Genomic DNA, 13,876 nt, shown 5'->3' with positions numbered 1-13,876 from the left:
TCTGAGATGCAATAGTTACCTATCTAACTCATCTGTATCTGTCTATCATTCTGTCTATCCATCATTCCAAATAATCCTTTATCCACAAGTCCATCCGTCACATCAATTGGTCCATCTATGCCCTTGTGTTATCTATGTAGCTAAGTCCATCTTTTCCAACAATGTAGTATCTATCATATGTGTCTATACATGTGTTAAACAATCAATCCACTAACTCAACTATACAGCCATTTATTGTTTTTATGGAGGCAGAACAGGGCATAAATGAATATGTGTTTGTGTATGGAAAAACCTGGAGTGAACTTCAACAAAATGTAGGACAGTCAACCTTTAAAGGTCTGCTCGAGCGAATATCTTTATCAGGAGTATACAATCTTCTAACCACACGGATTTATGTTTGACGTGCTGCGCCCACAAGCATCTGCTGCACGACTTGAATTAAAAGCTAAAACACGGGGCTGCCGTCCAGATGTGGAGGCCATTGTTGACTTGCTTTGTTGCCTAAAACACAGACACATGCTGAGAAGAACGTGAATATAGGCCGTTTCTATTGTTAGCTCTCGTGCCAGCTTCAGTGCCCTGCACCAGGGAGAACTTGATACTTACTTACATACAGACATGGCTGGTAGACTTCAAACAAGAGGAAGTCCTCTAGTAATCTTCCTAAAGCCACACTCAGCCTCATCCCTTTGGGTATTTTTTGCAGACACAGCATGTTGGGCTTATATATAGGATATATTGTCTCCAAATACGGGATTATAGTTGGTTTTACCACTGATGTGCAGAGTTTAATGGCCTTATTTCGTGACTCAGGCCAGAGTGCTGGAAAGCAGCATCTACTCATCCTCCCACCAACTGTCTTGCGTTTGTTTGTATTACAAACAGTTGTATCTACTAATTTGTAGAATTATACAAAAATATCCTCCTCACATTAAATATTGATGCAAAGCCAGATAATGGTGCTGATCGAGTAATTTAATTAGACTTAGATCACTGTTGGGCAACTCAAGGGCCCCTATCCAGCATGTTGTAGATGTTTTTGGACACCCCTGATCTACATCTTCGACTTACTTAACCTTAGTATGAGTTGTGTGGTGTACATTGGGTCCAAGAATTATATGTAATGCAACCGTAAACTGTTTCCATATGCATTAAAACCCAGTGATAAAAGCTAAAAGATGTTCTAGCCTCTTAACCACAATGAATGTTTTTCTCTTGCTATCAGCTTCTAAAGTGTGAGCGCATTCTACTAGATTGTGTTACAGTCTTTTAAAGATAGCACGTAACAGCATTAACTGTACATTACTATAGTTATTTGGAGCTAAACGCTAATGCTATTGTGCTAAAATGTAGTATTGCACAAAAAAGGCAATCAACCAAATTCATATTGTTGCCGCTAAATGCTAATGCCTGTAGGCTAAAACTACTAGTAAGATTAGACAAGACAAGATAATTTATTATCAAAAGAGCAGTTAAGCATTTTAATTGAGTTTAACTTCATTTGGCGCCAAATGCTAATGTCAGCCTTGCAAAACAAAACAAAACAAAAAAACGACCGTAACAAGGTAATACTGTAGATACAATTTGGTGTGGAGCAAATCAAGTATTTTTACTGCCTTGTAAAAAAATAATAATAATAAAATTAAAAAAAATGAAAATAAAAAACACTTAATGGAATAAGCTGCACTTGCCTGATGCTAAATGCTAATGTCAGCATTGTTTAAAAAACAAAAACAAAAACAAATTTAATAAGGTAATACTGTATAATGTGATTTGATGTGAGACAAATCAAGTATTTTAACTATAAAATCAAACAAACAAACAATGGAATGAAACTGCACTTGCCTGATGCTCAATGCTAATGTTAGCATTGTTTAAAAAAAATATATTAAGATAAATTAATGTAAGATAAGTTGAACAGTGTGGTCAGCAAAGTCTCATTACTCTTTTGTAACAACAGCAGGTAACCACATTAATGGAACTGTACAGTATATAGTATAGGCTTGCTAGGAGCTAAACGCTAATGAGAGCATGCTAGCAAAACAAGTGAGATCAGACAAAAAGAAACTAACATAATACTTTGATGGTGCTATGATGGAGGAACATAAACATTGTTCTGGTGCTATGTCAACATGGTTAGCATTAGTACTGTACAAATTGATGATGTGGTCTCTATTTTGGATCATTGAATAAGTCTCATACTATTTTATTGGATTAAAAGTATACGATAGAAATAAAACTGAAATATCAATATGAAATGTCTCTCTACTTGCATTCCCTTTCAAGTGCATACATATACGTATGTGCTTTAGCTCAGCAGTGCTGCAGTAAAGAGTCATAGCGTAGCACTAGCTGTAAAAGTAGGTTAGTGGTTTTAAACAAACAAATCTTTGTGCCCAGTCAGTCGAATTGGAGCGCCATTATTGGATGCAGGCCGGGGTGGTCTGGATAGGCCCAGCTGGAATGGCAGACAGCCGTCTTGGTCGCTGTAGGGATTTTTGAAATTTTATTTTTCCTTCTTCCACACTTTGAAGCGTGACAATGATGCTGAAAGCCACAAAGCCTCCAGACCAGCAGGGCTTTTTCCCACATGCTGTCATCCACCCTCACCGTTGTCCCGTCCACTCTGGCTTATCATCAACTAAACACAATACCCTGAGGTCCTCATACCTTTACGTTGACCTTTACCAGAGTAATATAATGTTCAGAATTGTCCACAGTAAGTAGAGAAAGGCTAATATTGAATTTGGAAAATTGTGTGAAACTGATTGTTGACTAATTGTGTCTTGAAGAAGTTGAGACAGAACTGGGTGCACTACTTGCCCAGCAAAACAGCAAGGTCTCAACTAGGGTTCTGTTTAAAGACAAAAACTAATCGATTTAATTGATGACCAATTTTTCACATTGATGATAAAATAGAAAATCACTTTACATGTTCTTTTTTAAGTACATTAGTTTACAATGTGGAAATGCTGCCTTAGTCTTTCCTCATTTGTTTTTCTCTCCCATTTGGACTTTTAGCCTCTCCCAGGTCTACATAGCAGTATCTGACTCATTTTGTTTTTCACATCAAGACACGGGTGTTTTACCTACTCAGCAACATAAGGTCAGAATGCTAGCGCATCACAAATGGGCATTAAAGTGCAGTACTGAGTACCAGTTCCAAGCTGTTTTGACTTGTTTGCCAGAAGGTTGCACACATACGCACAAACTTGGCCCTCGGATGGAAGTCTTTGGTAAATCTTCGCCACACTTCATCTGGCAGGCAAAACAGCCAGAAGAGTTTTCACATTACCTCACTCCTGATCTGTGTGTAATCCCACAGACGACGTCCTTCACATAGCAAACCTTGCTGCTGCAGCATGTGGGAAAATGATGCACAACGTTGTTTCCAACAGACTGTTCTCACCAGGTGCTATGACTGTCAGTGACCATGAAATTTAGTTGCCTAGAGATGAAGCCATAATATAGGCTATGCCCACAAAGGAATAATATGCCATGATCAGGAAGTTTCTCACACTGAAGAATATAAAATGATCTCATAAAAATTAACATGGGGCGGTGTAAAAAGTCCTGCAAGGCATCATGTCTGTCTTGACCAATTGTCTTGACCAATTTGTAAAATGTGGAACCGCATACATGACAAGGAAAACAAATCCAAGTGTGTGCTTACTATTCTGTAGCATATTTGAATCAGTGGTTCTCAACCGCGGTGCTCGAGTACCCCATCCAGCCTGTTTTCCATGTCTCCCACAGCCAACACGGGTGTTTCAAACGATCATCTAATCAGCAAGCTCTGCGTGAAGCCTGATAACGATCCTCAGCTGTGTTGGCTGGTGAGACATGGAAAACAGGCTGGATAGGGGTACTCCAGGACCGAGGTTGAGAACCCAGTGAACTAGATGATCAACACAGTACAACACGCATTCCGATATCTTCACTAGCAATCACAAGTCTCCTCCCCAGAATCAGATGTCTTTCGTCGAAGACCCAGATGGATCTGTGAGAAGCAGCATGGTGTCACTGGGCATCCAGTGTGCCAATAAATGTCAAGAAGAACAAACAGTAGTAGAAGAAGAATAAATAGAAGACGCTAGATGAACTAAAAATGACCAGAAAAGCTGTGATCGGTGGATGACAAGTCCAAGGTGTACTCCACCTCTTGCCCAAAGTCAGGTAGGACGGGCTCCAGCTCACCCACTACAGTACAGTATGACCAGAAAAGCTGCCATAAGTTAAAATCCCTGTAAATATCCAAAAAGTTACTCCGTTAAATTAAAACATTCATCAAAATAATCTAAAAACAATCTTGGGCAAAGCCTGTAAAGTCCGCCTATTTGGGATCCTGTTCTAAAGCTTTCTTGGATATGATGGTTTGCGATGATGTAACTTGGCCTCAATCGCTTTGTCCGCACATTCTAACTCCCCCTCACCTTTGAAAAACCCTTAGCCACTCCGGTTTAGGGCTCAGCTCAAACCACTAAATTTTGATTTCAAAGGAAATTAATGGGGGTTGGGGGGCACTCCAGATAAAATAATAGTCACACAGAATTGACCACTTCCTTTCCCCGGCGGTGTTTGAACAGGTGAGCGAAACTGCAAGCTAGACCTCAGTCCCACGATGGCAGCCATCTCACACAATGGGATTGATCCAAGTCAAATAAGACCTATTAGCAAATAAACCTCATGTTAAAAAGTCACATATGACATTTTAATATGACTATTGAGTAAGGGAACAATCTACTCAATCTACAAATACTGTACACAGTTCCTTCAGGTCAAAATCTATGTGGCTGAGTGTGTAATCCTTCGACATGCGCTTACACCATTTAAACATTGTTTATCTTTAAGGTCTTGTCCTCCTTCTTAGCTCAGTCAGCATTACGGGAAAGCCTTGATGTGTTTGTGTGTGTGTTTTGGGGGATTTATCAGAACAAAATGCTGAGGTATAACGTTGGCCGCCATTTGTTATTGCGCACAAGCAGACGCCAGAGTTCATGGAGTCCATGTCATTGTGGAAGACCTCTTTGTGTTGGGAGGAGATATTTACAGCATGTGTGGTCTGCGCGGGGAATTCTGAGTCTCAGAGTCATGGGGGGGAGGAGGAGTGTTGTAATCTGTCATTGTTCTCACCGAGAATGAGTCAACTCCTCTCACTTTCTTCAGATCATCATGTATGATGATCTGACGATGATGTGACTTGGCGTGACAAAGTCTTCTCTATGTACCGTGAGACTCCATTGCCAAAAACAATCAATCAAAAACTCCCTAAGCAATGACCTCAGTCAATGTACATTATTTGATGTTGATGAGTGGGTTGCGAATGTTGTCTCACACCACAAGGTTCTGAGAGTTTGCATGTTGTCCCAGTGCTTGTGTGGGTTTTCTCTTGGAAATTCAATTTCCCCACAGTTCATTTTAAGGTTAATCAACAAGTCTTAAAGTAGGAACTTTTCAACCTTAATAAAATATTTTCATAACTGTTCTGATGAAACATGGACTTTAAACTAGTTGAATGGTACCTTTGCCATGGCCTGAGGAGGTCTGTATCATTTTTACTGGCAAATGTGGTCTTCCTTCAGGCATAACATTATGGCTTTTGTCCATATGGTGCCGCCATAATCAACATAAACGGAAAGTTGCTTAGTGTTGCTTTAAGGTGGGCATACTTAACATATCATACATTTAAGTCCTCAAGGTCAGTTGTTCTCAACTGTTGTCACCCTGAGACCCACATTTTCGACTCGCTTTTTCATAAATTAACAACAAATCCATGTACAATGTACGCTGTCTCAAATGCCGTAGCCTACCGCCAAAAGCATATTGCTAGCTAGCTGCTATCAGAGCTCTTGTGTGCACCCGGCTTAAACAAAGGTAGTAAACCCACGTGAGCACTGTGGGAAACGCAGTGTTGACATTCTCCCCTTTGCAGAGAGAAACAGCAACACACATGTTGGCGCGTTTTCGCCTAATATTGTTACATCAGTCAGTCAGCACCTACAATAACATTATGTCTCTCTTCAACTTGACTCTGAGTAGGCGTCATCATCTGAGTGGGGCTGTAGTTTTACCACACTCGGTTAGCTCATTTCCCATGTGTCATCTCTCTCGCTCAACTTAACTACTAACCTGATGACTGCTCACATTGTGCCGGAAGCCTCCTTATGTGCTGCTCATAGCCTCGTACTCTTAATCTAATGACCAATTAGCAAACACAAACATTTCACCCAGATGAAATGTTGCTCCATATGGTGTTTTTATGTCCATCTATGGTCCAGTCTTATAGTGCTCCCCTGGGAGAGACAAGTACCTCAAGGCATAATTTCAGTCATAGACTTATTAGCTTCAGTTGGGGGGGGGTCTACAAAAGCCTTTCACATTTTAATTACAGTTCTCTTCTGGCAATTTTTGATCAGATACAGGTCTACACATTATCAAATATGGGGAAGAAAGGAATTTGCTCACAAGCATTCTAGCTAGAAAACAAAGCTGTGCATGCTAGCCTTCTAGGTAATTTTAAATTAGCCTATTACATTTTACAAGGACAAAATCTGTAGTTGTAGTGTTTCAACATTTAATGTAAAGCTGGGAGGGTTTTCGTTGAAAATGCGGCCTGAAAGAAAATTCACACATTAGCAATAGTGACATTTCCAGCTCAGCTACATTAACAAAATGCTACATGCTAATTCCCACCATGACCACGCTACACTAATGATGAAAGTCTTCAGGTCTGCATTGTGGTCTTTGTATTGCGTATTGAAAGAAGGATGTGTTAATAATTATTTTGGACTACTAAATGAAAAAAACAAAAATATTTAAGGCATTGTTTGTTTTTGTGTTTCAGGTCTGGCAGTGTGCAGAACCACTGGGATGAAATCTACTTCTTTGTGGAAAATTTAGCAGAGAAATTCAAAAGGTAAGGCACAATGCTATCCACAGACCCGGTTACTGTACTATTTTAAGGTCAATGGGCATGTTTTATGTGAGCTTCCAAGAATTCAAGTGGACCGTAAGAGGTCGTATAAAACTATTTTATGATTGTGGACACTTTGAGAATGTCTTTCCTCCCGTACTGGACTTCCTGAAGCCCCATGACGAAGTTCTCCACAGAGAAACACGCATACATACACACACACACACACACACACACACACACACACACACACACACACACATAATAGAGCAATAAAATTAAATGTATCCCTTCCATTGCTACATCCTAGCATATGTTCAAACCCTTAGCAGGCTAATGTTTCGATCAGTTGAGCAGTAAAATTTGCAGGAGTGACTAAAGCCTCAATTAAATGTTTTCATTTACTACAGTAAGCAACATGTTTAGATTGCATGTTAATGAACAATTGCATCCAGGATCCCAAACAAAAAACAACAACATGCAACATGCTCGATTGACCATTCGGATCAACATGAACTAAACAATACTGAACAGAAATGACGCTAAAGAAACTTGTAACCAGCTGATACTTATAAATTCTGTCATCGTTTTTTTAAGCACAATTTTTATTGAAATCAAATGTGGCTTTCCTAAAATGTTATTGTCCCCTTACTGACCATTGACAAAATGCAAGTCCTTAGAGTCATTCTTTTGTCTTTCCTCCCCAGTCCCATGCTTAGGATGTCCTTCATAACATTCTCCTCAGGAGCAGATACCATCCTAAAACTTACAGAGAAAAGGTAAGTGAAATATGTACTTTGATTATCCACATTACCACTTTAATGATAAGTAGCTGAGGAAGCCTAAGCCTAAAACCGCATGACACTGCAGTGCCGCATGCTCTCACGCAATAGGAAGCAATCGTCATCAAACTTAATTCAAAGCATGGCATTAGAGTGAAAGCAGATGTCCTCTCGAAGACACACTGTTGCAAATGAACGCATGCGACAATTTAGCTGTTACTGTGTGAAACTGCTTGGCTTTTTGTAGACACTAATTCAAAGCAAACACGTTTGGATTTGTTATCTTTTGCAGGGTGGACATCCAAAAGGGGCTGAATGCGCTTAAAAGAGAGAAACCAGGTGGAGACACATTTATGCACCTTGGACTGCATAGGGTAGGCAATTAAAGCCCTGCTCTGTATTATTTATAAACAATATTAACCCCCCCCCCCCCCCCCAAAAGCCAAACAGCATCTAATGAAAAGTTTGAGCTTCTTCTGCACATTCTGACCAACTTGTCTTCTTATTAAAGGCGAATGAGCAGATACACCAGGAGAAGTTTGGTAAGCACCTACTGAATGATCAACAACAACAAAAACGAACACAGCAAAAAAAAAAATTGTTGTGACTATCCTGTACCATCACTGTTCTTATTTTACAGGCAAGGCTAGCGTAATTATAGCGCTGACAGACGGAGAACTGCAGGAACATCAACTTATCACTGCACAGCAAGAGGTAACAAACCGCACCATTAAAGTGGCACAAAGTTTCACACGTTGCACATTTCGGGAAGCCAAGGCACACCCGTTGTTTGATTGCTTGTTTTTCTGGGAAGCATTCACGTGCCCTGTTTTACAACAGGCCGAGCGAGCCAGATCTCTTGGAGCCATTGTGTATTGTGTTGGTGTTAAAGACTTCAATGAGACTCAGGTATTGTATGCTATCTTATAGAGTACCTCTATGGAAAAGTTACAATCCACTTGCATTGGGGCCAAGTAGGGCAGTGACCCACCACATTCTGTAGATTGGGGATGATATACAGTAGAGTGGATGCATTTGGAAGCTTTGATATTGTAGTTTGAGAACTATTGGAATGGAGTGAATGATACAATATTGACCTTGTGCAAAGTGTCTATTCCTACTTTCAAAATCTTAATTTATTCTCACTTTTTGCTTTTGCATTCCCACCTGATGGCTCCACTCATGGATAAATATAGCTGGCGACCATTGCAGACACCATTGAACATGTGTTTCCTGTTTTGGGAGGCTTCCACGCCCTCCGGGGTGTTATCGATTCGGTAAATAAAAGCTTCATTGTACAAAGAAAGCCCACAATTGTATTTCGTAAAAGTTGCATTGAGCTGCTTGACTTGAATTGTGTGGTTTTGAGGTTTTAATTAAATATTTTGTGAACCAAACCGGAACAGTGTAAATGATGTATGATGTCATTTTTTTTCTCCCCTTCAGATCATCAAGAAATCATGCATTGAGATCTTGGCAGCTGAGCCATCTAGCGTGTGTGCAGGAGGTGGGTGCTGCACACACTCTTCAAATGATGATCCCAGACCGAAAAATGATACATGTGTTTTTTTATGTCGTTCTGATTATTACATGTAAAAAAAACTGTACTTTACTGTACTCAAATTACTCAAAATTACTCCCCCAAAAAATTCTTAGGAAAAACGGGAGGAAAAAATACTCAAAAACTAAAAACTAAAAAATATATACAGTATTCAGAAAAACAGGTAAAATATATATTTTTTTAAATTGAAAATAAATACTCTAATTAATACTATAAAAAATATTCAATAAAACAGAAAAAAAATGTTTTAAATACAAAAAAAATAAAGAAAAAAAACAAGCCCTCCCTCAAAGATTGACTCTAAAAAACTAGAGATTGTATTTTATTTATTATTTCAGTCTCAATTTAGAATGTCACTGGCGCTCCCGAGTAACTCGAACTCAGGCCACAAAGACTGTGAGTTTGATTATCCTGCCTTGTTCCAAACCAATCTCCTAAACCACAATAAATTCTTTACCAATTTAATTTGCCTGTGTGGTGCTGCAGTTGGGTTCCTAACACACCCATTACACTACAATCTGGCCAAGGCATGAATCTAGGGCATTCGACATCACCACATGCATGACCTGTCATATGGGAGTGAGCCAAACTTCTACGAGACTGTCTCAGCCCGAAGACCGCCTCTCCATGGCAAACTTATCCATCTCGGGAGACGGCCATTTTGCCATTTGCTGTCGACTGAACTGACATCACAGTTGCTCAGGGCTCAGGTAATGGCCAATCACAGCTCAGCTTCAGAAAACAGGTGAGGCCTGATAGGTTGTTACCTGAGCAGCTGTAATGTCATTTTCAGTCAACAGCAAGTGTCAAAATTATTACCATTAGGTATTTACCACAATATTAAATGCCCTATCGTCTTAGCCTTCTAGTCTAATGCGTCCAAAATGTTTGCATGTAACCAGAGACTTTCCAAGTGGTGGTGAGGGGCAACGGGTTCCTCCATGGCAGGGACATCGACCAGGTGCTGTGCAGCTTTCGAATCAACGACACAATCACAATCAGTGAGTAGACGCCAACAATTTCATAACACATTTGTGGAAGGGATCTGTAATGAACTCTAAATTACACGTGAAAATGAAAAATTGTTTGATTTATGTTATAGATGAGAAGCCTGCAAGTGTCGAAAACACCTTCCTGCTGTGTCCAGCTCCTGTCATTGACGAAGTCGGGAAGTAAGTCTACTGTATTGATACCCAAAGACCATACATCTGATCCTATCCGAGATGCTTTTTTTTGCTGAATTCCAGGGCAGCTTAGTCAAATATAAGCAGCTGTGCAACGCATGTGAAGCCATGTACATTTGTTCTGCTTCCGTCTTGAATTATACAGCAGTTAAATAAAATCTGTAGTAGCGAAAAAAGACATAAAACATCCATATTCAATGCAGCCCAGCCACTGAGTTCATAAATTACTTTTTTTTGTAATGCTGTGTTGAATGCAAAATCAATATAATTGCAATAAAATAATATATTTGATGGTATACATTATGCATTGCATTTAACCACTTTTACTACACTTTTTGATTGAGACTTAGTTACCGTTGTTTTCATAACTGATAGTCATAAAATTAAGTGTTTTCCTGCCTCAAACTCAGACAAGAGCGTCCCGCTTCAAAATCCTCTGTAACTTTCCATGGCTTCATGCATTACCACCAAACCATCTGACACTCCAAACATCTCCCTCCCCATCCTTCTTCCTCTCTTGACTTTTGCTGCCACTGCGGCTTCACAGCCCACAAACCATCTATGCCTGCCTGCATGTCATTTTCTTCCCCATATTTCGCCGTGTCCCTTAAAAAAGCTTTGTCAGTCTCATCGGGCCAATCAAAGCCTCGTAAAAGCGATTGGGGGTCTTTTGAACGTGAGGCCATGTGTTTCGTTTGTGCACGTCTCGCTTCACAGCATGGTGGAAAACCCGCAGGGAGAGCCCTTTTGCAACTTTTCGGCACACATGGCCATTAAAAATATTTGTGCATGTCGGAATGTCAGTTAGAAAAAAATGGAGGCTGGTTTACTTCAGAGAAATCCATAATCTTGTCATTTAGTGCGATATTTTAGGCATTTAAAATGTATCCAGATGGAAAGATTTTGGAAATGAATCTCGTTTCTCATGTTTCCATAAATATACATTCAAAAGACGAGTGGTAGCAGCTTATATTACGCTACGCTTTTTAAAGGGTTTTCACGAGTTCCCTTAAAGTAGGCTAGTTACTTATCTACTGTTATCTAGCATTTATGTGGGGTACACACATGCAGATTTTTTTTAAACATAAGAGAACCTACACAAGGTGAGGAAAGATAATAACACCAAGTGTGGGCTATCTTCCACCTCTTAGACTCGGAAATGTAGCCTAACCAAGTTTTTTTTTAAGCATTGTATGCATTTAGATACTGGCAGAGCTGGACTGGCCATCTGGCATAAAGGGCAGATGCCCGGTGGGCCGGCCTCTTTTGGGACCGATGCAGTGCTTTGTAATTATTATTTTCCTATATGGCCCACAATTTAGAGGGACTAGTCCGGTAATCCAGTTCGAATATAGATCGCAAACTGAAACATCATCACTAAACATCAGTGGCAGAACTAGGCAGAAGTCGGGTTGGGCCGGGCCAGACCAGGCGGGTGGGCTTAAGTCAAAATGCCAGGGCCGATTTTTTTGTGCCTGTCCAGCCCTGGATACTGCTGATTATGACAAAAGCATAAAACTAACATTCATTTAAAAGTGCCAAATAACAGACAGATTATCGTATCAAAACAAGATCTGATTAGACATTCAACGTCTAATTAGTTTCGGCTGTAGTTTATCGATAATGAAAAAGATCAGTTTGTTTAATGACACACTACTAAATGTATTAGATTGGACAAAAATGTGCTCTTAATTAGAAGCCAGCAGTCAAGAATAAAGTATACCTGAAGGGTGTTCAGCAGTAAAAAGTTAATATTTTGTCCAGAATGAATTTGATAACTTCATTATTTTTCATGTAGAATTAATACCTTTTAAAAAAAAATCACTTGCTGTCGACTGAAGATGACATCACCTATGCTGAGGAAGTAGGTAACGACCAATCATGGCTCAGTTTGCTGACTAATTCCAGAAAACAGGTGAGTCATGATTGGTCGTTACCTACTTCCTCAGCACAGGTGATGTCATCACTAGTCGACAGCAAGTGGAAAAAATAGTTTTTAAAGGTATTAATTGTATACAAAAAATAATGTAGTTACCAAATTCATTCTGGACAAAATACTAACTTATTACTGCTGAAAATGGCTCAATGAGTCAAGTATCCCTTTAAACAGCGACAAACCTAAAGTTACATTTCGACACTCTTTTACAAAATCAATGTCTACATTTCAAAGTAGATTTGTGCAACATAATGTAAATGAGGTCCAGAATTCAGTCAGTTATATGTTGTTGCCCTGTAATGGGCGACAAACAACGGATGAAATGCAAATTGTGGTTACGTAAATGAAAACAACAGTGTGTGTGAACTGAACCACTGAATTCAATGAATGAGCAATAAACTGACAACAAACAAACAAATAGAGCACAAACTAACATGATGTGGGCAAGGGGAGAACTGATTTTCAAGAGCATGGAGACAAAAAGTCAGCCATTTGGAACCAGACTCTGAACTAATGAGATAAGAAGACGCAGGTGGGAGGCTGGTGTGGGAGGGCGGAGTGCCTGGAAGGGTGAACAAGACCAGGTGAAGCCATTTATTTATTAATATACTTCATTAAAAGCACAGGTGCAGAAGTGAACATTAGGCCCCCGTCCAGATGGAAGCAAAGCCGGCTTCGTTCCTCAAACAAATCTCATACACACCGAAGCATTTCAAGACTTGCGTGTGTCCAAAAGAAGACGCTGAGGACGTTTAATGGCTGTAATGTATATGCCAAGTCTGGAGTGGCGCTTTAGCGTAGCCACAGGGAGTTAACGGAAAGCGTAGAAGAAGAATCAGCGAAGAAGACGAACACTTTTTTTTTCTCTCTGCCCGTATCAAAACAACAAGAAAAAAACGAACACAGGAGAAGTGACAATGGCGGGTACAACACCGCTTGTTGAACGTGGGAATAAAGAAGCTAAATATTTAGCTGCAAAAGCATAAGCAAGCTAAGGAGGCTGCGCAAAACGACTAGGACACGGCTATCCGCCATTATTGTTGACAGAATGACGGTTCGCGCGCAGTCACGTGAGAATTGGCGCATACGCCATCCAACTGCAACAATGCGTCGTCATCGAGCAATGACCATTACATCATCACTGGAGGAGTATCCTGCATATGGTGTCCACATGGACGCGTATGGGACGCGTTTTGAAATCTTTCCACTCTGGAGCCCATTTTCAAGCTCCGAAACCGCGCCATTGTGTGGACGAACGGCCTAAACGGTAAGAAACTTGTGAGGATACATTGAAACTGGCTTTCGTGTGGACGGGGGGCCTTATTCAAGCACAAAAAATAGTAAATTCACACTATAAGAGAATACAGAAAATAAAGTCTGCCTTTTGTCCAAAGTTAGCTAGAATAGCCAGGAATAAACAGGATAGCCAGTAGTGTTAATTTTATCCGCCATTTTTGAATTTAGTCTCAGTTTTAATCCAGTTCCAATCCTGCTTGTTAG

The 13,876-nt window shown here is 40.0% G+C and overlaps 1 protein-coding gene and 1 long non-coding RNA gene across 2 annotated transcripts in view; one reads left to right on the top strand and one right to left on the bottom strand.

The window, feature by feature from the left end:
• Window positions 1–13,876, bottom strand: part of LOC147156998 (uncharacterized) — a 99,498-nt gene that overhangs the window by 67,862 nt on the left and 17,760 nt on the right. The window lies entirely within an intron of this gene.
• The window catches only part of antxr1c (ANTXR cell adhesion molecule 1c), a 28,042-nt gene that overhangs the window by 1,934 nt on the left and 12,232 nt on the right, over window positions 1–13,876 (top strand). Inside the window, exons 2-11 of the mRNA XM_086065350.1 lie at window positions 6,845–6,916; window positions 7,621–7,692; window positions 7,988–8,069; window positions 8,207–8,237; window positions 8,336–8,409; window positions 8,536–8,604; window positions 8,892–8,972; window positions 9,142–9,202; window positions 10,159–10,257; window positions 10,359–10,428. Of these exons, the coding sequence (XP_085921476.1) occupies window positions 6,845–6,916; window positions 7,621–7,692; window positions 7,988–8,069; window positions 8,207–8,237; window positions 8,336–8,409; window positions 8,536–8,604; window positions 8,892–8,972; window positions 9,142–9,202; window positions 10,159–10,257; window positions 10,359–10,428 (711 nt within the window). The remainder of the gene's footprint in view (window positions 1–6,844; window positions 6,917–7,620; window positions 7,693–7,987; window positions 8,070–8,206; window positions 8,238–8,335; window positions 8,410–8,535; window positions 8,605–8,891; window positions 8,973–9,141; window positions 9,203–10,158; window positions 10,258–10,358; window positions 10,429–13,876) is intronic.

This window comes from Leptonotus elevatus, chromosome 20 (assembly GCF_054856555.1).
Source record: "Leptonotus elevatus isolate MCC_2025b chromosome 20, RoL_Lele_1.0, whole genome shotgun sequence".
NCBI lineage: Eukaryota > Metazoa > Chordata > Actinopteri > Syngnathiformes > Syngnathidae > Leptonotus > Leptonotus elevatus.
The sequence above is the reverse complement of the archived record's forward strand: the minus strand, read 5'-3'. Positions and strand labels throughout refer to the sequence as shown.